At 43.8% G+C, this 26,561-nt stretch overlaps 1 protein-coding gene across 1 annotated transcript in view; it reads right to left on the bottom strand.

The window, feature by feature from the left end:
- The window catches only part of BMP1 (bone morphogenetic protein 1), a 160,164-nt gene that overhangs the window by 59,736 nt on the left and 73,867 nt on the right, over positions 1–26,561 (bottom strand). Inside the window, exons 3-8 of the mRNA XM_077469829.1 lie at positions 26,356–26,511; positions 26,068–26,185; positions 25,763–25,941; positions 24,078–24,183; positions 23,760–23,884; positions 10,195–10,310 (exon numbers count right to left, since the gene is read on the bottom strand). Coding sequence (XP_077325955.1) covers positions 10,195–10,310; positions 23,760–23,884; positions 24,078–24,183; positions 25,763–25,941; positions 26,068–26,185; positions 26,356–26,511 — 800 coding nt within the window. The remainder of the gene's footprint in view (positions 1–10,194; positions 10,311–23,759; positions 23,885–24,077; positions 24,184–25,762; positions 25,942–26,067; positions 26,186–26,355; positions 26,512–26,561) is intronic.

The raw sequence follows: 26,561 nt of genomic DNA, 5'->3' as shown, positions 1-26,561 counted from the left end.
GAGCCAATAACCTACCAGCATGTATTTATAGTGTAGGAGGAATCTGGCTACCAGGAAGAAAACCACGCAGACACAGTGTTAATATTCATGACTGCTTGGCATGTGATGGGTCGGCAACACAGCAATACCCAAGAAAGGGGGAACCTCCCCAAAAAGTTGCCTACAAGACATTTCGCCAAAAACAATCAACTGGAGAATCATAATCTACCTGGTATAAACTGTGTGTGAAGAGAAGACTAGGTAGCTCAGAAAGTACTGGCACTCCTTGTGGAATGGGCATTGACCAGAAAAAGGAGGGACCTTGCCCTTGATACCACAGGTCTGATAAACAAGCTGACAAATCCACCTAAAAACAGTTGATTGAGAAGCAGCCTGAAGCTTGCCAGTGACCTCAGGCAGAACAAACACAAATTTAAACTGTTAAAGCTGCAGACTTAAAGATAAACTTGAACATTATCCAAAGAGTGGAGTACCTTTTCCTTAGGACTAAGACAAAAAGATGGCACCAAAATGTCCTGATTCAGGTGCAACAAAGAAACCACAAACTTTAGGAAGAAAAGAGGACAGAGGGCTCAACACCACCTTATTCTGGGGAAGAACCAGGTAGGGTTTCTTGCAGGAAAGAACAGCAAAATCCAAGACCTTGCAAGCCGAGGTAATGGCAAGCTAAAAATAAAACCTCTTACATACAGGAACGACAAGGGAATTTCTTTGAAAGTTTAAGAAAGAAGAAAGCTGCAAAACCAGACCAAGTTAAGGTCCCATTGAGACAAGGGGAACTGCATAGGAAGAATAATCACTGTGACACCCTGCACAAAAAGACGATTAAGTCTCTGAAATAGAATGGCCAAATCCGAGAAAAGCCCTTTGATGGTACTCAAAGCCAAAGACACCTCAACACCACACTGGAGAAAAGTCAAACTGAACAACACACTATGTGAAATAACCCTTCCATGTACGAATATACACCTTTCCTAGAGGCTGACTTTCTAGCTTTAAGAAAGGTAGGGATTACAGAGTTAGAAACTCCCCTATTCCTCAGGACTTGGGTTTCAAACAGCCATGCCTTCAAAGCCAGAGGCTGTAAAGCAGCATGCCTGGTGGATCTGGAAGAGTCAACGGCTCATCTGCCAAAAGATTAATAAGGTCTACATACCACATTCTTCTTGGCCAAGATGGCGTGATCAGAATCCCTCCACCTTTATTTTGCACAAAAGGCAAGGGAGAAGTTGCAGTGAAAAGAAGGCATAGATCAGGGAAAGTTAATCTTAAGGGGTCACCAGGGCATCCACCGAAAATGCTAGAGGATTCCTGGCTTGGGACACAAACTAATTAAATTTGTTTTTGAATCTTGACACCAAGAGATCCGCATCTGGTGTCCAAGACAAATCTCTGGACCCTTCACCCAGAGGTGTTCATTCTCCCAGCACTTTCATGCAGCCCTGAATCGAGGGACTTTCCAACAACCTCAAGGACTCAATCTGAAATAGAAGAAAAAGGCATTTCTGCTGTGCTCACCTTGCTATGTCAAGGACTAAGCCTAAATACTCCAGACTGTGTGCTAGAATCAGAGCCAACCAACCTATTCTAGGATCTGCCTAGATGTCAGTTTCTGAAACGATTGCTCCCCGAGAAGTAGGTCATCCACAAATTCCACAACAGGGATGCCTGGGGTTGTCAACACCACAGAATGGACAGGCCAAAAGTCAATTACGGAAACTGATGGTGGAGATACCTCACTGACAGTCCATAGGGGGCGCATGTGGAAAAAAATTATCCGCACTTGGTCACTGCTCTTAAAATTTCTTAATTTTATTGAATAGCCACAGTGAACAGATTAAGTCAGTTGACATGTTACAGACTTCTGGAAAACAAGTTACCGGTAAGTCTAACTTGGTTTTTCCCAAGGCGTCTTTCAGGACAGCACCTGAGAGGATAACAGAGACTTACCCCTTAGGGCGGGACAACAGCTTGCAGGACCTTTCTGCCAAACGCCTGATCGCTGGCAGAAGTGAGGTCCAGTCTATAATGTTTCACAAATGTGTGAAAACTCGACCATGTCGCCGCCTTGCAGATCTGCTCAGGGGTGGCACCAGCTCTCTCTGCCCATGTAGACGCCAGAGCCCTGGTTGAGTGTGCACAAATTCCTGCTGGAATATGCCTCCGAGATAGCTAATTTCAGCCATCTAGCTAAAGTAACTTTAGAAGCTTGGAAACCCTTTTTTCTTCCTGAGAAAAGCACAAACAGCGAATCTGAACGTCTGAAGGACTCCGTCCTTTCTAGATAACTCAGCAGAGTCCTCCTGACGTCCAATGTATGGAAAAGAGTCTCCTTATTTCTTTTGGGGTTAACACAAAAGGTTGGAAGTACTATGTCCTGTATACGGTTCTGAACTGAAGCTACCTTCGGTAAGAATTTTGCATCTGTTCTAAGAATAACTCTGTCAGGAAAAATGGAAAGATATGGTTCTTTGACAGAGCATTTAGCTCACTGATCCTGCGTGCAGAGACAATGGCAATGAGAAAAACGGTCTTTAATGTGAGAAACCTAAGGGAAGCCTCCACAAGAGGCTCAAAAGGACCCTTTGTTAGAGACTGTAGGACTACCGACAAATCCCATCTAGGAAAAACCTTAATAGGAGCTGGCCTAGATCTTTTAAGGGCTCTAAAGAATCTGATCACCAGCGGATCTGAGGCCACAGATCTTTCTAAAAACACTGTCAGAGCTGCAACCTGCACCTTCAGGGTACTAACTGCTAGTCCCTTGTCTGCACCATCTTGTAAAAACTCCAAGATGGAGACAAGGCTCCCTGGCACCTGGGCTGCCGAAAAACACCAAGTTTTATAACGCTTCCAAACCTTAGAATAAATGGCCCCTGTAACCCTTTTCCTACTTGCCAAAAGGGTAGAGATCAAACGGCTGGAAAACCCCTTGCTCCTAAGGAGCTGCTTTTCAGAAACCAGGCCGTGAGGGCCAGGCTGGCCACTCCTGGATGGTTTACTGGGCCCTGCGACAACAGATCGTGCCTGAGGGGCAACTGCCAACAAGGCTTGATTGCCAGACCTAGAACTGTCGAAAACCATGCCCTTTTTGGCCAAAAGGGCGTGATTAGAATAACTGGCACCTTCTCCTTCTGAATTTTTCTTAAAATTAACGGAATTAACTGAAATGGGGGGAAAGCGTAGCAAAGACGAAATTCCCATGGATAAGCTAGCGCATCTGTGCCCAGCGAGCCATCGCGACTGTCCAGGGAAAAGAACTGGGGAACCTGGGCGTTCACCCTTGAGGCGAACAGGTCCACCTCTGGAAAACCCCATTTCCGGGCAATCATTGCAAATACCTCCGGGTTTAGAGACCATTCCGCTTCCTGAATAGCGTTTCTGCTTAGGAAGTCTGCTAACCTGTTTAGATCCCCTTTTAGGTGGACTGCAGATAGGGATAACAAACGTTTTTCCGCCCACCGAAGAATCTCCATGGCCAGTACCTGAAGCGACCTGCTTCTTGTACCCCCCTGTCTGTTTAAATAAGCCACCGCCGTGGCATTGCCTGTTAGGACCTGGACGTGATGGGACTGAAGCTCCTGAACAAACAACCCCAGAGCCAAGGCAATTGCCTTGAGCTCCCTCCAGTTCGAGGACCTTATTGCCTCCTCTTTGGCCCAGGACCCCTGAGTGAAACGTGTTCCTAGATGGGCTCCCCACCCCCAGGAACTGGCGTCGGTTGTTAGTCTTTTCTCGACTGGAAAAGCCCAGACTAACCCTTCCGATAAGACATCCTGTCTTTTCCACCACCATAGGGACCTTTTTACCTGGGTTGAAACTCTTACCTCTGCCTCTAGGGATGCCACTGTGTGATCCCAAGATTTTAGAAGGAAAGCCTGCAGACACCTGAAATGCATTCTTGCCCACTGGACTGCTGGCATTGTTGAAGTTAGAACCCCCAAAGCTGACATAACCTGTCTTACTGTCAGATTTTGGTTGGTCTGTAGTAAAGACACTGCACTGGAAATTCTGTCCTTCTTGTCTAAGGGAAGGAAGATTTTTTGATCCACCGAATTTATTAGATACCCTAAAAACCGAATCTCCTGAGATGGGTTTAGGGACGACTTTTGGAGGTTCAAAATCCACCCCAGCGCCTCCAGATGGCTGCGAGCCTTGCCTAGATTGATCTGCAATTCCTCGCTGGATGGGGCGAAAAACAGCAGATCGTCTAAATAAGGAATAACTGCGATTCCCTGAAGTCGCAGCGGCGCTAAAGCTTCTGCCATTACTTTGGTAAAAATTCGGGGAGATGACGACAGGCCGAAGGGTAAGGCCCTGAACTGGAGATGATGAACCACACCCCCCAACCTCACCGCCAGCCTGAGGAACTTTTGAGACTGGGGAGAGATCGGAACATGTAGGTATGCATCTTTTAAATCCACTGACGCCATAAAACATCCTGGCGTCAACAGATTTCTGACTGAAAAAATTTAGTCCATCTTGAACTTCCTGTACCTTATGGACTCGTTTAACGGTTTCAGGTTGAGAATCAACCGAAATTTTCCTGTCGGTTTCTTTACTAGGAAAACATGGGAGTAAAACCCCTCCTGCTGTTCTTGCAGGGGTACCTGAACTACTACACCCTGTTGCATCAGTTCCTCTAGAGAGGACTTCATGGCCAGGGCCCTTACCGAGTCCCGCGGGGTGTTGGTAATCAGGAACCTTTTTTGGGGGGTTGTTGGCAAACTCGAGTGAGTAACCCTGCGCGAGAGTGGTCAGAATAAACTGATTTGAAGTTATCCCTGACCACTGCGGAAGGAATTCTTGTAGTCTTCCGCCCACCCGCAGAGACGAGTCATTGCGATTTTTCGGCCTGTGTAGGAGGACGGAAGAGAATTCCGCCTCTACCCTTCGGCTTCGGGGCGGACCAATTTTTCCTTCTCCCCTGCAACTTGCTGTCCTGATCCTGAGTTTTTTGAGGTCGAAAAAGACGTCATGGTACCTGCTTTTTCTTTTTGACCGGGAAGGATCTTTTTATCTGCTGTCCTGTCAAGAATATTATCGAGGTCAGGGCCGAAGAGCAGGTCCCCTGAAAAGGGTAACCCACACAGCTTATTCTTTGATGCCGAGTCACCGGGCCAGGTTTTAAGCCATAAGGCTCTTCTTGCAGCAGTAGTTAGAGCTGCTGACCTGGCTGATATCTTAATTGCCTCAGCTGAGGCATCTGCAACATAAGCCACTGCCGCAGTCAGGGTAGGAAAAGAATCCAAGATTTCCTGTTTGGGGGAATCTGCAGCTATATGTGACTTTAACTGGTTAATCCAGTATTCTAAATTTCTGGCTACACACGTTGTGGCCATTGCTGGTTTTAAATTGCTCATAACGGATTGCCATGATCTCTTGAGCAAAAGATCCATGCGTTTGTCCATCGGATCTTTCAAAACTCCCATGTCCTCAAAGGACAGATCTGTGGACCTTGAAACCTGGGAGAAGGCGGCATCCAGTCTGGGCACCTTGTTCCACACTGCTGCAGGGTCCTCCTCAAAAGGAAAACGCCTTTTGTGGGCTTTGGAGAAAAAGGGCTTTTTCTCTGGATCCTGCCATTCTTTCCTAATGGCCTCAGAGATGACCGGATGAACTGGGAACGTTCGGCCTTTAGGCTCATCCAACCCAGCATACATGCGGTCATGGAGTGATAATTCCTTTTTCTCCTCACTTAAACCAAGTGTAGCATAAATGGCTTTAAGGAGCCCATCAACCTCTTCAAGGGACAGTTTGAATTTAGAGGGGGGTACCTCAGAATCCTCCAACTCCTCTTCCGAATCTTTAACGGAAAGAGCAGTGGACCGCTTTTCCCTATCTGAAGGGTCTTCAGGCAGAGATTCCAATACCGGGATTGAGAGAGACCCCTGGGAAGACTCTGAAGTGGAAGGCTGACTAACAGCCGGGTTTGCTAGTGAGTCACGAAAATTCTGAATCGTGGCGTATAGCTCCTTCTTTACAGAGGCCACCAGATCCTCACATACAGAGGCTGATTCCTCTTTAACTAAAGAAGTAATGCAGGGACTGCATAGGGTTTTCTTCCAATTTTCTCCCAGCTTGGCCCTGCAAGAAGGACATCTTTTCTTTGGGTCAGAGCTCTTAGCCTATGAAGAAAAAGACAAAAAAAAGAGAAAAAAACCAGGGAACCCTTAGTGAGACCCAGTCTCAGCCTTGATAGGGATCACCACACAGGTGCACTGAGAAGAAACCAGTCAGCTTCTAGTGCCCAGACAGGCCCCTTGCCACCAGGGGGGAAAGAAAAGAAAGAGAGCGAGACCAAAACGCCAGGAAATAAAAGAAGGCAGACTTTAACCGCTGCTTCTTACCTGGGCTTTGCTGGTGCCTGTGCCTGTCCCCACCGCTGCAGACGCTGAATCTTCCATTACAGGTGTGCAGAAATCCACTTGTGGCTACACGCCGCCTCCAGACTCCAATAATGCAGCTGCACCGGACCAGAAGCGGAAAAAGGCACCAGCTCCTGTCCTCCCTCCTCCCCCCTGCGTCCACGCCGGAAACGACGTTTCAGCCGACCCGATGACCTGCTCTGTCACTTCCGGCGCGACCGCCGAAAAAAATATGGCGGCGGCACACGCGCGTACGAACGTGCGGGCCACCGAATCTCGGCTCTCTCCGAGCACAAGAGGGGAAGAGGAGCCCGCTTGCTACCGCTGTCGAGGCCTGGGTAGGTCGGGAGGACAGCGGGTCTCTAAAGGAGGAAAAAAAGGGAAAGAAGCCTAGTCCCTCAGGAACACCTAAGAGAAACTGACTCCCTCCCAGAAGATGTTCCCTCCGGGCCGGAGGAAACACAATAACTGATGTGTGGTAGGGAGGCGCCTCCCTTTAAAGTCTGGAGGAAGAAGGTGTTTCCTAACGAGGAGGGAGGAGTCGCTATCTCTCAGGTGCTGTCCTGAAAGACGCCTTGGGAAAAAGGTCCCAAGTGCACTGTGTTCTGGGAGCCGGACAGTGCACTATGGGAAGTGTGACACCAATGCAATCACGTGATTGCAGGCGAGATCCTTGATTTGCTGGTTTTTCTGCTGCTTTGTGGTGCTATGTAGTGTGCTTCTACACTCTCATAGGGTCATTCTTCTTGCTGTGTTTATGTTGCTTGGCACCGCCGTAGGACATAGGCGGTGCTTTCCCTCCTGACGCCATTTCCGGATTCTCTGTGCCGGCGAGAAGCCGGAAGTGATGTTGCCGCTACTTACATGGAATGCATGGCCGAGTAGGGCCTATGTGAAGATCGATTGAAGATGCTGCTGGGAGAACAGGACAACTTGGAAAAGTGACAGATCGGAGGACATGCCAGGACACACTGGTGACTGGATAATTCCTCATCTTCATCATCCCCCCACTGACCATCGGACAATGAAGAGGTAGAAAGGTAGGTGCGGGCTGTGTACAGGGGATGTCTGTACTGACAGACAGGGGGGCGGGCTGTGTTGTCTGTGTGGACACTTGCTTCCCATGCTGCTCTCAAAGTGAATGCTCTGTCACTGTGTATCCAGGGACTGAGGTCATCAGGATCCCTCCCCCCATAGTTCTGATCAGACTTTAACGACCTCTGATCTGCACACAAGCTACTTGCAGAGCCCTGTGTAGCCCGCAAAGTGCTTTGTGACAATGAATGACTATTTGTGTCTTATAGCCGATCTTTGCTTTGTGTCTGATGATCTATTCCTGTAATAAAAGGTGTTTTGTGAGTGTTGGCGATGTGAGTGAGCTGCACACAAAGGACCCTCCCCCTTTCTCCAGCAGCAGTGCATGGCTGAGCTCCTTACTTGTGGAATACATTTTCTGCTGCATGAGGGATGTCAGTAAAAGCCCATGGGCTCTGCTCACCCACTATCCATCCATCCCAGTCTCTGTCCCAGGCTCCGTCCCTGCCTCTTCCACTCAATGTCATGTTTATGTGCCACCAGCCCACACAGCTGGGAAAGTCTTTGTTTGCAAATCAGGCTTGCACTCCTGAGGGGAATGGGGAAATAACTTTTTAGGATGGACGTTTTGCTGATTCTGTTAAAAAAAAACAAAAAACAAAAAAAACCCTTGTCAGACATTCTACGAGTGCAATGATCATCTCATTCAATAAGAGGACAGGCTCTCTCATTACATTTGGGAGAATTAGAAAGCAATGAATGATTATGTATATATGCGTGTCATCTATATTGTGACAGTTACCACACTTGGATTCTATCTGTGACCTGTGCACTCAATCTCATCCAAGCTTCATTAAGTCATAGTTATTTCCAAAGTTCTTGTCAATCTTTTCAAATCTGCAGCTGTCTTAATACCCAGCGATCCTTCTGTGAAGGTCCATGTTCAGGCACTTCCTGTTATTATAGTGGCAATGCTCTGTCCCACACTGTCAATTGTTTTCCTGGGTTGTCACCTGGTTTCACATACTTCTGGTGGTGTCGGATGTGGCAACATCCATTGTGCAGAAATGTCAGCCAACCAATGACATGCAGCTGGTGCAGGTGGCAATCTAAAGCTAAATATCATTGTAGTTAACATCCAACTTAAGTGCGTTAGGTATAGAGACAGGTAAGACAAGGAGGATAGTTGTCCTATATCTCATGCACATGGCCAATTAGAGCCGTATACCAACCAGATCAGCATAGGTTTGCAGCGGGCATGGACAGGTTTTTTGTGATCAGACACAAATAGGAATCCATTTTTGTCATTTAACACTGCATCAATTTAACTGACAATTGCGTGGTCGTGCAACACTGTACACAAATAAAATTGGTGCCCTTTCTTCCCACAAATATAACTTTCTTTTGGTGGTATTTGCGCCCCCCAAATTTAGGCACCAGCCTCCACTGCTCACTGTCAATCACAGAAAACCCTGCAAAAACTGGAAAATCAGGATGTTAAAGTAGGCATCCATGATATCCACCGACACCAAAAGTCCCCTTGGTTAAGCAAAGCAATCACCGACCCAGTGAACTCCATTCCGAAATGTTGTACCTTTGGGAATTAGTTGAAATGCTTGAGACCACTCCACTGTCAGCACAGGTGCGATGAACCCTGGGGACATCAAATTTATCACAAAAGAAACCGCCTTTTGCCACAAAGACTTTTTCTGGATCCAAAAGACCCCCAGAGCGTATAAAATGCAGAGGCGGAAAGCCACAAAACCCCAACTGTTAAGTCTGGCCATACTGCTCTTCCCCACAGTCACTTTCTGAATTAAGACATCCAAAGATGGTCCAAAAAGATTACCAATACTTAAGCCATGGGACCCATCTAATGTGGATAGACAAAGCTGCTTTATGGAATCTTTCAAGGCATCCAATAATCCCAAGGCCATCGGAAAATCTACCAGAAGCTGCCAAATAGCAGGATCCTCTGGGTCTGATTTGATAAAATAGAGAATACAATTAATAGACTTTAGGGTTTGGCAAACCAGAGGCTGCATAGTCAAACTACCAAAAGAGGACACCTTAAAAAATGCCTCTAACCTCTGGTCTGTGATGTCTTTAAAGACTGTGACCTCACCCACCGGGACAGCCAGGTCTTGCTTAGGCAAGGACCCAGTTTCTTGCATTCTGCATCAATGGGGTAGGGGTGAACAAAACAGATTTGGTGGTAAAAACACCTTCTGTGGGTGTGCATTCAATTGGCGTACATAATTTCTTGCCAGTGAGGGTGCACTAAATAGAATTTGGAAGATTTAGACGCCTTCTGGCAGTAACAACTTAATACATCAGCCAGGAAAACCATGATGGTCTTTTGTGCCCAAGGCAGCCTAGGACACTTAGATTTCTCCTGTAAAAGCTGACTCAGAGGAGTCCTGATCCCCAGCTTCTACCTCTTCTTCATCCTGAAGATTTCCTCCAATGCTTCATCCTCCGAGGAAGAGGATGAGGCAAAAAGGAAGTGGGAGAATGGTACCCCTGAAAAAAAAAAAAAATAATAATAATAAAAAAAAAAGTTAAAATACCAGATAAGTGCAAGGATTCAGAACCCATTTGACCCTTTGAGAAGCCTTTGTATGATAGAGCGATTCGGCAGGCAAAAGCCTGCTGTGGTGCAACAGTTTTCTCATGCCGTGATGGCCTGATGTACTTTGCTCAGGACTGCATTGTGCAGAGGCAGCTCTTAAACCAACCAGATACTGTTATGGAATATAATTAACCAGATCATATTCAGCTAGATGCATACCTTCTCCCCTGGGGTTACAGAAAGCCTCCACACACAGTGCACATAAGCAGAATAGCCATTTGGGTAACCTGGAGACGAGAAATTGCCCTGACTGTCCTGTAAAGTCTCCCCGCAAGCTGTGAAAACAAGAATTATGGCGATAATATAATGTAATTAGGAGGTGACAATTACAAAATTATCACACAAACAATACCATGAACAGATAAACTACACATTCAGCAACTGTTTCAATCCCATCTATAGCCACATTTCTTTTTCCAGTTTCAAACAGAGTATAGAAGATCTAACATTTATGAACAGTTTTAGATCTGTACAAGACTCAACTGGAGGGGATTTTCTCTCACGGGGTCGGGGTTGGCAGCTGCCACAGAAAAGCATGTATAATCATGCTTATGTGCACAAAAAAAAAAAAAAAAAAAAAAATTATATTCATTCAGGGGGAAGACGTGAATTGCCATGCAATACATAGGGTGGAGTCTAGTCGTGACATCATTGCACAGGCTGCCGTTAGCGGTGTTACATCCTTTGATCCGACTTTGTGAGTACCGCACATTTAATAAACTCGCTGTTTAGAAGATACTGGGCCATGGTTTGTTTGCTGGAGTGATATCAGCACTGTATCTGTGGTGACACATTGGAGTTGTGTGCTAGGGCCATCCTGTGGAGGTACAGACCGCTTTTGCTGAGAATTTCTGGATACATATGCTTGGTTAACTGCTTATGATTTGAAGGTTAATCTTTTGGTAATTGCTTTGTATTGGTGGTGGGGACCATTCACAAAAGAAGTACAGTCCAAGATAGAGATCACGGCAGCGGTCAGTTTTATATTTTCTACACTGGATGGACTCTATTCTTACATTCATTTATAGCAGGGGTCTCAAACTTGTGGCCCTCAAGCTGTTGCAAAACTACAAGTCCCATGAGCCATTGCAAGGCTGACAATTAAAAGCATGACTCCATCAGGCAGAGGCATGATGGGACTTGTAGTTTTGTAACAGCTGGAGGGCTGCTAATTTGAGACCCCTGATTTATAGACACTGATAATTTTTGCACTTTATGATTTCTGATGTGTTTGTGAGCATATATATATATATATATATATATACATATATACATATATACACACACACACACATATACATACACATACACACACACACTTCATTGATGTTGATAATATCATTAAGTGTGTCTATTTTACCGGATATGTGCATTTCATAAGTATTCAATTAATTAAAAGTGCAAAGTCATTTAGTTCCATAACACACTGCAGAGCAGATTAAGATACTTTAAAATGCCTTATAATTTTGTAGCAACATTTTACTAGGTTATATTTCATTTCCCTTTCTCTAACTGCTAGCATGTATGAATGGCTGACCAAAGACTAAGAACCCAGGGACTGGTATCATAAAACAGTACAAAGATAATGTGAAAAAGGACAATAAATCACAGCAACTAATCAGGTTCCAGTATGATCCGTTTCATAGGTACATGTCAGCAACAGCAGCTTCTGTATTTCTCTATAAACTTTTTCGTTTAACAAATTGCTTTCAAACCACAAGTAGACATTGTAGCTTTAGGTTACTGAGATTTAACAGCTGGCAAAACTTTCAATGCAAAACTATTGACAGCTTTCAGTTTTAAAATGTAAAAAAATAATAATAATAATAAAACAAACAGTCTGGAAGTTAAACTAGGATCAGAGGTTTTTCCTACAAAAAAGAAAACAGTAGACAAGGTGGCCGACAGTTCCACTGACCGCCTAATTACACATTCCCTGCGGTATTGCCCTCTCCTCCCCACCCTCCTGTGGTGTCTCTCCACTCATGATGATGTCACAATCATGTGATCACCAGATGTCACACAGATGTTTTGAGGTTATCTGTAAATATGGGAAGTGAAGATGCTTGGTATAGGTTTAGATGAAATCGCTCTAGCAAATGAGAAGGCTAAAAACCAAAATTAACCCCCGCTTTCTTCTAACATGTACAGTGGATATGAAAAGTCTACACACCCCTGTTAAAATGTCAGGTTTCTGCGATGTAAAAATAATAAAAAAAAAAATTTACAAAAATGATTTCAGAACTTTTTCCACCTTTAATGTGACCTATAAACAGTACAACTCAGTTGAAACTGAAATCTTTTAGGTGGAGGGAAGTAAAAATTTAAAAACTAAACTAACACAGTTGCATAAGTCTGCACACCCTTAAACTAATACTTTGTTGAAGCAACTTTTGATTTTATTACAGCACTCAGTTTTTTGGGGTAAGAGCATGGCACTTCTTGACTTGGCAATATTTGCCCACTCTTTGCAAAAACAGTTCAATCTGTCAGATTGCGAGGGAGTCTCCTGTGCACAGCTCTCTTTAGATCATCCCACAGATTTTCAAATCGGATTCCGGTCTGGGCTCTGGCTCGGCCATTCCAAAACTTTAGTCTTCTGAAGCCATTCCCTTGGCGATTTAGATGTATGCTTTGGGTCATTGTCATGCTGAAAGATGAAGTTCCTTTTCATTTTTAGCTTTCTAGCAGAAGCTTGAAGGTTTTGTACCAATATTGACTGGTATTTGGAACGGTTTAATATTCCCTCTACTTTGACTAAGGCCCCTTTTGTTCCAGCTGAAGAAAAACAGCCCTGAAGCATGATGCTGCCACCACCATGCTTCACGGTGGGTATGGTGTTCTTCTGGTGATGTGCAGTGTCCTTTTTGCACCAAACATGTTTTTCGCCAAATTTTAAAGTGCTCTGGTCAGAAAGGGGGTAAAATCTTCCATGGCTGAAGTGGTTAAAGAAGCTGCAGGAATATCTGGCAAGTACTAGCTGTGTGGTACATGTGACAACAATCTCTCGTATTCATATGTCTGGGTTATGGGATAAAGTGGCAAGCTCTTTCCTACAAAGAAAAAACACCCAAGCCCGACAAAAGTTTGCAAAAACACATTTGAAGTGTCCCAAAAGCATGCGGGAAAATGTATTGTGGTCTGGTGAAACCAAGGTTGAACTTTTTGGACATAATTCCAAAAAACATGTTTGGTGCAAAAAGGACACTGCACATCACCAGAAGAACACCATACCCACCGTGAAGCATGGTGGTGGCAGCATCATGCTTCAGGGCTGTTTTTCTTCAGCTGGAACAAAAGGGGCCTTAGTCAAAGAAGAGGGAATATTAAACTGTTCCAAATACCAGTCAATATTGGCACAAAACCTTCAAGCTTCTGCTAGAAAGCTAAAAATGAAAAGGAACTTCATGTGTACCATGGTATATCGAATGCCCTGGAAATTCTTATGTATCCTTCTCCTGGCCGATACCTTTTAACAATGACATCTCATTGATGCTTAACCACTTTCAGACCGGACCAATTTGCTGGTCAAAGACCAGACCACTTTTTGCGATTCGGCACTGCGTCGCTTTAACTGACAACTACGCGGTCGTGCGACGTGGCTCCCAAACAAAATGGACGTCCTTTTTTTCCCCACAAATAGAGCTCTCTTTTGGTGGTATTTGATCACTCCTGCGGTTTTTATTTTTTGCGCTATAAACAAAAATAGAGCGACAATTTTGAAAAAACGCATTATTTTTTACTTTTTGTTATAATAAATATCCCCCAAAAATATATAAAAAAAAACATGTTTTCCCCTCAGTTTAGGCCGATACGTATTCTTCTACATATTTTTGGTAAAAAAAAAAAAAAAACACAATAATCGACTATTGATTGGTTTGCGCAAAAGTTATAGCGTTTACAAAAAATAGGGATAGTTTTATAGCATTTATTTATTTATTTTTTTTACTAGTAATGGCGGCGATCAGCGATTTTTATTGTGATTGCGACACTGTGGGGGACCCATCGTACATTTTTGACACATTTTTGGGACCATTGTCATTTATACAGTAATCACGGCTATATAAATGCAGTGATTCCTGTGTAAATGACACTGGCAGTGAAGGGGTTAACCAGTGGGTGGCAGTGTAGGGGTTAAGTGTTCCTAGGGATGTGTTACTAACTGTGGGGGGGTTGGGCTTTCATTTAGTGAACACTGATCTCTGCTCCAATCACATGAAGCAGAGATCAGCGTCAGTAGTTGCTAGGCAGAATGGAGAAATGTTGTTTACAACGGCACTTCTCCATTCGGCTGCTCCGTGAGACGATCGCGGGGATGCCCGCGGCGATCGAGTCCGCGGGTCCCGTGACCGGACTCACGGGGGTCCCGACCAGCGCGGGAGCGTGCGGCGCTCCAGATGGCAGGGCAGCAAATTTAAAGGGGCATACATGTACGCCCATTTGCCTGCCCGTGCCATTCTGTCGGCGTACATCGTCGTGCGCTGGTCGGCAAATGGTTAAAAAGCTCTCTGTGGACTATGGCTTTTGCTGTAGGATGCGACTAAGAAAATGTCAGGAATGACCTACTAGAACAGCTGAACTTTATTTAGGGTTAATTAGAGGCACTTTAAATTATGGCAGGTGTGTACTGACTTGCTTAATTCTGAACACAGCTACATCCCCAGGTATAAGAGGGTGTGCACACTTAAGCAACCACATTATTTTAGTTTATTTTTTAGTCCAAAACTAAGTAGGTGTTCTAATCCATCTCCTACTGCCCATATAAAAAAAAAAAAAAAAAAAAAAAAAAAAATAGTTCTTCCCCTTCAAATTCAAACCAGTAAACCAGATTATGAATTATTTCATTGGTTTCCATTTACAGGGCTGAATTCCAGAATTGGAGCCTGTAGACTAGCCTTTCTAAACCATTTTACCATACATGAACCATAATACAGCTTCTATGAATAACATTGGATCTATGAATGTTGGGGTCAGAACTATCAATAATCCACCCATCCTCCATTGGAAGATCCTGTGTCATTCATAAAAGCTGTAGTAACGTCTTATGAATGGCGCATCTGCCAGGAAAAGCCGGGCATAGTCAAGATCTTGAGTGCTCATGAAAGCACCTTGGCGTAATAATCCCTGCCACACCAAAAGAATATGGTGACTGAGGTGGGGTGAGTTGGACAGATGAATATTTTTTCCTAAAACGTGCAGAATCAGCACAAGGGACACATCATACCAAATGTTCACTAAATCATACTAAACTAAAATTTATGTCTATTATGACAATTTTTCTGTTATTTAGGGTAAACTTAGGCTTTAGTGGTGTTCGCCCTCTTATCCAGCCATCTCAGGAGCTTAACCCCTTAGCACTAACCGTACACACATAAGGGGCCTTGGCTTTAAGAGGTTATACCAGGAGGATGCCTGCAGCACAGTCTTTTTAAAGAGTGGACGGTCGGCTCTTTAGGGATAACAACCAATGCGGCTAAACGCTGCTCGGCCTTTAACCCGGAAGAGCGGGAGGGGGCGTCCCCACCTTCAGCCATTATCTGTCTACGCCAGTTAGAGTGAGACTGAAACAGGCAACTGGAACAAAGCGTTTTCCAGCTTTATGTAAAAAAAAAACGGAAGTGGCGTCACTTAGTTTACTCGGCTGCCAATGGTGCCGATTTAAGTTTTCAGAATCGCTGTTTTTGCCAATCTGAATACATTGAAGTGCAAAGGAGCGATTTTAGACCCCTGATCACTCCATAAAGAGTACCTGTCACAGTGGATGTGACATCAATTAAAAAAAAAAAAAAAGTCATCAGAATTTATTTTAAAGCTCTCCCGTCCCCACGAGCTTGGGCAGCAAAGAAACCGCATGCGCAAGTTGCACCCACATATGTAAACGGTGTTCAAATCACACCTGAGGTATCGCTGTGATCGTGAGAGCAAGAGCAATAATTCTAGCAAAACGAACTCTAACCTGGTAACCGTAAAAATGACTTAAAGCGTCGCCTATGGAGTTTTTTTTTTAGATACCGTAGTTTTCCACTATTCCAAAAGCGTGTGCACAATTTCAAAGTATGACACATTAGGTATTTGGTGTAACCTCATCTTCTGCATTATACAAAAAATTGGGCAAACTTTACTAGGCCAATTCATGAAAGTGTCTTTTTCCCAAAAAAGTGTGTTTGAAAGACCGCTGCGCAAATAAAATATTACAATGGTCATCATTTTATTCTCTAGGGTCTCTTATATATAATGTTTGGCAGCTCCAAATAATTTTCTAGCAAAAAATATGGATTTTAACTTGTAGGCAACAAAATGTCAGAAGTAGGCTTAGGCATGAACGGGTTAAACCTAGTGGTTATGATGTGGGAAGCAGTGGGGTCGGTCACGTTTTCTGACAAAAAAAATAATTTGAAAATGCTCTATATAGTCACTAGGGAAAACAGAGTCTTCAACAGTTTTCTGCTTGGGGTTTGAATTATCTCTCAGTTTGCAGACAAGAAATAACTGATATCGGTAAATGAAAGTGAGAGGCCTAAGAAAGAAAGCATCCAACATCACATACTTTGATGTAACTTCCCCCTGTTTGCCACCAGTTTGACCAGATATTAGGTTTGCCTTTGGAAAAGAGATTTTTCAGTTAAGTTTATTTCTGAGACAACCACTAGTGTGGACTTTTATTACTTGTAACACACTATAGACGAGTTTAAAAGGCAATGGATATAACTGGAGAAAAATAGTTGACAGAGGTTGAAAAGTGCTAAAAAAAAGGGCTAAAAAAGAGACTAAGTTCTAAAGGGTTAGTTCACCTTTACAAAATAAATGTAAAGGTGAACTGACACCAGACACCCTCCCCACCTTTCAATAAGACAGTGTGACAATTAGAATCCATCTGGTCCATCCTGGAAGTGCCGAGGGAGAAGAGTGGGGGATTTCAAAACCCTGGACCTCTAGAGTGGCTGTGGAGGTAAATCCAGAGGAAAATACAGCGGGAATCAGGGCAGTTGGGAGGGTGTCCAGTGTTTTCCTATTAAAAGGTAAACACTTTAAAAAGCAAGGAGCAGCAAGGCGAGAGGAACTCTAGGTCAGAGCTGACCAGAGTTGGTGACCTTCAGATGGGAATCATTTGCCCTCTATGGGGCCCTCTAAACATGGGTAAAAATTGGCGATATTTAATCTGGAGAGGTAACAGGTTAATATAGTAGCATCCCATCCTTGAGTATAGCCTTGGAAACTTTAATACCAAACTGTTGATGGGTACTAGTGACTGGAATCCTGAGTTCCTTGTGAATTATTATACAGGATTTATATAGCGCCGACAGTTTACGCAGCGCTTTACAACATTAGGGCAGACATTACAATACAATTCAAGACAGGGGGAATCAGAGGGCCCTCCTTGTAAAGACTTTTGTTCTGCCTTAATATCACTGCTAAAGAGAGAATTCTTTATTCCACTGATTAATGCTCCCCCCCCCCCCCCCTTTTCCCCCCCGACAACCAACTTCTTAAATATATAATTTAAGTAATGTTATTTAAGCATGTGAACCACAATGCTACACATACTACTACATTTTCATGGCTGCAATTTCGAAAGTCTGCTCTGTAACACTGCAAAGAGCCCACTGCTCTAATACAATAGGTCACTTAGATGCAATTGCCCCCAGGCATACAACAGTGTTTTTTTGTTGTATGGAGATGCTACCGTGTCAAGTCCCATTTACCATGCCCAACATGGGTTAGGACTCTGTGCAGGGGTCTTCAGTAAGCGCTCATATATAGCCCATTTCTACCAATATGACAGCAGGACTTTCATGATTTGAATCTGACTATGGCCACTTCCAGTACATTTTTTCCTTCCAGTACTTGGCTGCTGCCAATACTGCATGTTTTTCACACAACATGCTTGTTTTAAGCTCTTCCAATGAAAGCCATGCTTTTACCTGGACATCTGGAAATATGCACAAAGTACCACAGCTGAGAAATGTTGGGTTTGGGCGACATTGCCAGTCTATTTAAAAGAAATTCATTATAAAAAGGAAATACATGGTCTGTTGCTGATCTCGCTTCCCAAAGAGGTTAATTGTCTGGGCCTCATAAAAGGATCCTTTGAGTTCAATGCTGGTTCAGCACAAGAATATGGTTCAGGTATTTGGACTTCAAATGCTGCATACATTTGCAAATCAGTGATGCAAAGTGTTAAAAATAGGGATAGCCAGGCAGGATTTCCAGGAAGTCAACAATGGTAACCCACTTATTTCAAGACACCTAAACAAATCACAGATGTCCTAAGCCTTACTCAATATATATAAAAAAAAAAAAAAAAAGGAATGGCTAGAAGTATGACCATGGAGCAGATTCTTATGACTGTCCTACTGAACATGCTAGTTGCTTGCCTGTTCTGGCTTTATTTTCTATGCCACTGACCCGAGGACAACCATGCATGAAGACAAGGAAATCATTGCCAGACAAATAACATTTTTAAAATAAAATGATCAGAAACCTTATCCTACATACCACCTATAGCACAGGTTTGTTTTTAGAAACAGAATAGGTAAGGTCTAGCTTCAGAACAGCAGCAAATGGTAAAGTACCATCACATCAGATTAGAAACACACAAATATGAGTGCCGTTTGAGATAAGATGATTAACAACCTAGAGTGTCCCAGAGGCAAAGAAATACTAGAAATCTGGTTTGCCAAGAACAGTCTGATCCTTAAATCTGTTGCCAGAGTTTTAAACAGCTGACTTACAAAATATTTCTACTGTAGAACCGATTTTAAATTTTTTTTTACCTGAATATGCCCTTTGCCTTTTGGCCTATATACCACCCCATTTCCGATTCCCGTCCCCTTACTCTCCTGCTGCTCTGTTCCAACCGCGTGGGTGAGAAACAGCCCTGTTTAAGCTTTACACAACTTGGAGTGCATACAAGGCTGAGGGCTGTTTCCCATAGCTGTCAATTTCTCTGGTTAACTCAGGAGACACCCAGTTTTTAGAGTCCTCTTCTTGGTCTCCTGGTAGTCAAGTCAAATCTCTGATTACATACTCTCCCAGAGACCCCTTGCCTTAACATGGAAGCTATAGAGGTGATCCAATGCTGCCCCATACATTTTTTTTGCTGCCAGCAACTAAACAGTGGTGAGGAGAAAAGAGAAGGCAGTACTTGCTTTGGCAGCAGCCAACATTAGAGTAAACCTGCTTTTTGTATGACGTTATTGCTGTAATGCTCAAATAATTTTCTATGGAGAAGCTGTCGAGTTGCCGGCCTGTACTTTCTATGGAACTCTTGCTAGGTAGCCTGCAAAATGAGAGATGTTAGCAGAAATGATAACCCCTGGATTGGACACTGCAAGAACCATGGTGAAGTAATCTACAAAAACATCAAAGAATGTGGGAACCGGAGGACCAAAGCTGTGCCCCACCTTTGTGAAGTACCGGTATCTAGCCTGGGACTGGAAGTGGAAGTTTTTAATACAACCAAAAATACAAATTCACAAAATACTTTATTTGAAAGGGTACGAATGGATCCATGGTCCCAAAGGCCAGACATATATAAAGGCATATTAACTACAATCATTAGTAGCATCCATTTGAAAAAACACTTATAATGAAAGCATGTGAAGGCCAAAGATCTCAACAGGAATGGACGTTATGTCTCTATGCCTGGGATTTCAAAGGCCATCCAGGAAAGCCAAAAACAGTTCTTAAAGCACACAAAACGTGTGCTGACCTGAAGCCTTGAAAACAAGAGGAAGAGGGCAGGAAGAAGCCCAGAAGCTAAAAGGGAAGAGTGGTTCACAAACGGAAACATTGAGAGCATGTAAAATGAATGGTGGATATGAGTGCCTAGAAGGCTGACAGTCCAGCTGGCAGCCTCAGTTGGAACTAATAGTCTATTAGTCTGACAACAGAAAGAAAAAAAAAAAAAAAAGGTAGAAAGAAAGTGAGGGAAATGGGGGAAGGGGTGGTGGTGGAGGGGGAGAAGGAGGGAGGGAGAAGGAGGGAAGGGATGGGGGGGGGGGAGAAGGAGGGAAGGGATGGGGGGGGGGGGGGAGAAGGAGGGAAGGGATGGGGGGGGGGGGAGAAGGAGGGAAGGGATGGGGGGGGGGGGAGAAGGAGGGAAGGGATGGGGGGGGGGGGAGAAGGAGGGAAGGGATGGGGGGGGGGGGGAGAAGGAGGGAAGGGATGGGGGGGGGGGAGAAGGAGGGAAGGGATGGGGGGGGGGGAGAAGGAGGGAAGGGATGGGGGGGGGGGAAGAAGGAGGGAAGGGATGGGGGGGGGAAGGAGGGAAGGGATGGGGGGGGAGAAGGAGGGAAGGGGGGGGGAAGAAGGAGGGAAGGGGGGGAAGAAGGAGGGAAGAAGGAGGGAAGGGGGGGAAGAAGGAGGGAAGAAGGAGGGAAGGGGGGGAAGAAGGAGGGAAGAAGGAGGAATGGGGGGGAGAAGAAGGAGGGAAGGGGGGGAAAGAAGGAGGGAAGGGGGGGGGAAGAAGGAGGGAAGGGGGGGGGAAGAAGGAGGGAAGGGGGGGGAAGGAGGGATGGCCATTCACCCACCAATGACCCCTCCTCTGCAAGAATCTGGAAACCTTCAGGCCAGGCATGTGAATGTAAAAACTAGTATAACCAATATATGAATTTGGATTTTAACCTTTGGTCCGACGCTTGTTCGGTTCTTTTTGTATTATGTTCTTTTCTGACAACATCTCTCTTCCAGGCCGGCTACCTAGCAAGTGTGTCTTCAGCATCAGTTGGTGTGACCTGGTTTATTAGGTCACACCAACTGATGCTGGGATACCAGTCATATCCATCTTGGGGATATGCCCTTTTCAAGTCACTTTATTGTAAATTTTTACCACTTTCACCTATAAAAAGTTTTTATCTGCACTTTTTTGTGTTTTCTATTTTAGCAAAAGGGAATGTGTGCCTCCACTTACTTCATTACTACAGCAGAAACAGCTTAGCCACCATCAGCCATTTCTTGTATCCTGAAACTTGTCTAGCCTTTGGGTGGAATAAATAATTTTTTAATCTTAAGTTTTAGTTTGTCCTGCTATAATGAAATGGTTTAGCATGACAACTAGTTTTGTAACAAGAGAAAAAAAAAATGAAAGAGCTACAGCAAAGCATTATGGGACAATGGCAGCACATGTGAGTGGACATCTGGTACGCATTGTGGTATTCCAAGAAAAAAAACAGTTCTGGAAGATCTGTGCCAGCTGAAAACAACCTGTTTGTGCTCAGGCTAGGACACGGCAGAGTTAATATAGCAGTGGGCTACATTCCTCTTGGAAATGAGTTGGTTACAGACAAAGCTCTGTGCTTTTCAGTAACACTGTATTGACATTTCTACACACAGCTGATGACCATTGCAAACAAATGCTTCCTGCGGTTGTCAGGGAAACTGGGAAAGGTTCACTTACACGAGGATGGTGAAAGAGGGACAAGATGTACAGCTCTCCAACTGATGAGTGTGAGAAAGAGAGAAAGATCAGAGCAAGTCAATTAGAAAGGAAAGGCCAAGAACAAGACTCAGAGCCAAATGCATATAAACCCTTCTGCAGAATCTGGAAAATAATGGCACATAGACAATTTACTGCACGCTACAGAGCTAAATGTGCACAACAATTACATTGCAGCATTCTTTGAACACCAAAAAAGTCCTGTACACACAGTATTCCCCATATATAGAGCCCAGAGAACTGAACATTTGCTGTACGCAGAGCCAACTCATTCAGCACTCACTGCATTTTAGTAGAACCAGAACATTCCCGTCACTCCAACAGCACTCAGTACACACATACCATACACACTAAGAGCCCAAAATGCACAACATTTCATGCATTCCAATACATATACCGTTCCCTACATACCAATAGATCAATACATACACCATACCCTGCACACCTATAGATCTCAATACACAAATTACTTGCCTACCAATAGATCCCAAAACATACACCATTCCCTGAACACAGGAGCATCCCCTGCATACCAATAGTATACAAAAAATTCTCAGCACACACCCCCGTACACACCAAAAGAATCCAGTGCACAGCATTTCCTGTACACCGATAGAATCCAATACATAGATCATTTCTTGCACAGCAACAGAATCCAGTACATAGATTATTCCTCGCATACAAATAGAACCCAGTACACAGATCATTTCAAGCACACCAATAGAATGAATCCAGTACATAGATCACTCCCTGCATAACAGAATTCAATACACAGATAATGTTCTGCACACCAACAAAATCCAGTGCACAGAACATTCCCTGGACACCAGTAAAATCCAGTGCACAGAGCATTCCCTGGACACCAATAGAATCCAGAGCACAGGGAATTCCCTAGACATCAATAGCATCCAGTGCACAGGGCATTCCCTAGACACCAATAGCATCCAGTGCACAGGGAATTCCCTAGACACCAATAGCATCCAGTGCACAGGGCATTCCCTGGACACCAATAGAATCCAGAGCACAGGGCATTCCCTAGACACCAATAGCATCCAGTGCACAGGGCATTCCCTGGACACCAATAGAATCCAGAGCACAGGGAATTCCCTAGACACCAATAGCATCCAGTGCACAGGGAATTCCCTAGACACCAATAGCATCCAGTGCACAGGGAATTCCCTAGACACCAATAGCATCCAGTGCACAGGGAATTCCCTAGACACCAATAGCATCCAGTGCACAGAGCATTCCCTGGACACCAATAGAATCCAGTGCACAGAGCATTCCCTGGACACCAATAGAATCCAGTGCACAGAGCATTCCCTGGACACCAATAGAATCCAGTGCACAGAGCATTCCCTGGACACCAATAGAATCCAGTGAACAGAGCATTCCCTGGACACCAGTAGAATCCAGTGCACAGAGCATTCCCTGGACACCAGTAGAATCCAGTGCACAGAGCATTCCCTGGACACCAGTAGAATCCAGTGCACAGAGCATTCCCTGGACACCAGTAGAATCCAGTGCACAGAGCATTCCCTGGACACCAGTAGAATCCAGTGCACAGATCTTTTTTAGCACAACACTAGAATCCAGTACACAGAGCATGCCCTGCACTCCAATAGGACTGAGAACACAAAGCATCCACAGCACACCAATACAGCACATGGCATTCCATATATACACAGACACACTAACAGAAATTAGCACACAGTTTTCCAGAGAGCAGAGTACACACAGCATCCCCTTTTAGGAAAGTATGTATACATAGCATCTGCATAGCCAGCAACAGGCGGAAAGTGACAGAGATAAGAACACATGGCACTTTCTCTAAAAAAAAGAAAATCAGTAAATTCTGTGCAAAAAGCACTCCCTATACCTTCTAAGACTCACGATACACCCTAGTCCTCGTCTAGTAACAGAATCCAGCGCACACATTATTCCCTGTACATCAACAAACCAAAGCACATGCTGCATTAATTGTACAATACAATATACAAATGCACATGTTTCCTGTATATTACACTGAGGGAAGATTATGCTATATACAAGATTCCGGGCAAACCATTAAAACCATAAGCACAGTTTTTTGAGATTAGTCACCACTAATATAGCTTAGTGCACACACAATTTCCTACATACCAGCACGTCAACAAATACACATTCTCTACCAGGTATTCGCTTTTACAGTTTGACAGCATTTTATTTATATAACGGCAGCTTAATACACACAGCACTATACTAACATATAGCTAGTATAAAAATAAATTGTGGCAAACCGCATTACCTGTACACTGATAGAGCTTCTTGGCCTGTGCAATATCCCCAACACTAAGTCTTGTCCTCTGTCCTATCGATGGCTTAACTCCATTTACTTCATATTTTGGTAGAATTGTGTCAAGGAAAATCCCTCTGTTAAAGAAAAAAAGAATGCATAAAAAAAAAAAAAACACAACAACAATACAGCCACAGGCCATGGACAGTTTTATTACAAAAGGTTTAATGAGCAATCTGTCAGTGTTCTGTCAAGACGGTTGTGACCCATCAAGTGGAAACAGCAATTGGTAAGGTCACTATGGCTCATTAATTCCAAATATTCCCTTACCTAGAAAAAGTATTCTTGGCATAGTGCATTATGCTGTCAAAATCATATGTCTCTCCCAAAGATTCCACCTCTTCTGGCTCCATTTTCAGGAAGTTATACTCCTGTCCTGAGGAAATAACAGTCAATCAGATATAAACACAGGGCTCCTATAGAATTCTGAAGATGTAGCCACACTATTTGGACAGACCCTTAAGGAGTCTAGGCCATACATTTACCCTATAGTCTCAATTTCCTTGCTTGAATATTTTTCAAATCTATGGTCAGACTATTCTGATTTCTGCAAATGCTACATTTACTATTTCTGAATTCTGTTCTTAGGATATGACCTGGAAGAAGCATGCAGATCAGGAATGTCAAGGTAAAGTCATAACTCCTAATCTGCATGAGGAGACTCAAAGTACTTTCCCACATTCTAACAATTTCAATAACGGTTGGGAAAACTTTTCAATCAAAGCCAATTATGGCTAGAATTATGCAAAATGGGACTGCTACCCGAGGCTCTGATGGACAGTGAATGGAAATCTCTCTAAGTGACAGCAATAAAAAGCAGACAGGGATCTAGCCCTCCTCCATTCTACTTATAAAAAAAAAAAAAGGCATTTTTATTTCTGCCTTTGCTTGCGTTGGAGATTTTTCCTTACTTCATTGTGAAAACTATTGTCAGAAGACATCATGGGCTTGGAAATCTAAGCCATAGATGGTTGTAGGAAAGAAAGTCACTTTATTCCCCCGTTAAAGTCAGTGTTGATGGGGAATCCCTCCCGTGGAGCTTTTGTGCTCTTCAGTGTGGGAGCCATCCTGGCCTGGAGCACACACCATGATTATTGCTTGCGGCTATAGCCACTGGTAATAAATCGCAAGAAAATCCATCAGGCTGGTTGCACCCAAGCGATCAACTAGGGTACAATCCGCATGCCAATGCATGGTTCGAATCGGCTGCTCCCTGCTGAACATGCTGAGATTCGAACAGTCTATGGCTGGCTTAGGAGAGCCCCGAATAGCAGTAGAAACCCAACAGGGATTGTAATCCTTTCCTACTCAAACCAGAACTAAAATAGGTTTTGGCTGTGCATAAACTTCAGCCTTCTTAATCATGTCTACTGACAACACCAGAGCTGGAAGTCAGAACTAACAAGCTCCCATGAGGATTGACAGTTTCTGCCTTTTCACAAATCATTATTTCTACATGTGTGTATTTAGGCTATGGTGCTGTGTGCACAGGATAGCAACTGTTAAGCCCCATACACACTATCAGATTTTCTGCTGTTTTTTTCCTTCAGATTTACCAAAACCATATAATACGAGGTCAAACCTTAGGAGTTTCAATTTGTATGCAATAGGCAGGCCATTGTACTACATGGTTTTGGTAAATCTGAGGACAAAAATCAGCAGAAAATCTGATAGTGTGTGTGGGGCTTTAGTCTTCAAAAAGGTCAGAGAAAAGGCCATAAGGCTAAACAAGGGGACAAATATAAAACATGTTTTCAAAGTAAGCCTACATAATGAATGCATGATCAACTTACAGTACATGTAAAATCAATTGTGTCCATTTATTTTAAGGTTTAATAGTACTAAATGCACACATGATATATCTTTCAGAACTGGAGCTGTCTTTTTTTTTTACTTGCCAATACCAGCTACTAAAGCCCACAAAAAAAAGCCCTGGGGACCATCTTCTCAAGTACCCGGTTGGATGTTATCGCGAATGATGGTGACGTGATGATCCCGGTCTGGTCTTGTATGTTCATGCCAGAACCCAATGACGTGACCCAACTCATGAACCACAATGCCAAACTTGTCACAGTTCTTTCCAATAGAAATGGCTTGAGGTCCTCCTCCACGACGCCCAACGTAGGAGCAGCACCTGCACGCAAGATGACAATTTAAGAGGAACAGAAGAAAGAGTAAATATTCAGAAAACTGGAAAAAAATAAAAAAATAAAATTAAAACCACACAGTATTTTGATCTGGATGAGAAATTCTATATTACCCGCAAGGCCTATATGTGAAAACAATGTAACTGTCCTCATCAGTTCGCTCTAGAAACGTGACACAAGTATGCTTCTCCCAGTGGCGCATCGCTTGCCGAAATATTGCCTTCTGACTGCCTGTGACATGGAAGGTTAAGATATTAAAAAGGGACAAGGAGGACTTTGCAAGTTTTATGGACTAAAAAAAAAATGGATCATCAAAATTACAGACTACCAAAAGGTTATAAAAAGCTTAAAGAGATAAAAGTAGTGAGGGCTTTTATTTTAAGGTAGAGTCATTGAGAGACCTGTGAAATTTCCACTGACAACGTAAGGAATAATCCCATGTGGCCACACGCGTTCTGGTCGAGAGGTTGCAGCTCGCCTGCCACGGGAGACTCTTCTGTCTGAACGTGCGCGGCGTCCCGTCCTTGACAACGTGCCATTCCTTGAAGGTCTGGATACTGGGAAAAAGAAGAGGAAAGAATGGGATAAGTTGCTTATACATCTAATC

Source organism: Lithobates pipiens, unplaced genomic scaffold, assembly GCF_037356315.1.
Source record: "Lithobates pipiens isolate NorthernLeopardFrog02 unplaced genomic scaffold, aLitPip1_a1.2 Scaffold_8, whole genome shotgun sequence".
NCBI classification, from domain to species: domain Eukaryota; kingdom Metazoa; phylum Chordata; class Amphibia; order Anura; family Ranidae; genus Lithobates; species Lithobates pipiens.
This window is presented reverse-complemented; position numbering and strand designations above follow the sequence as displayed.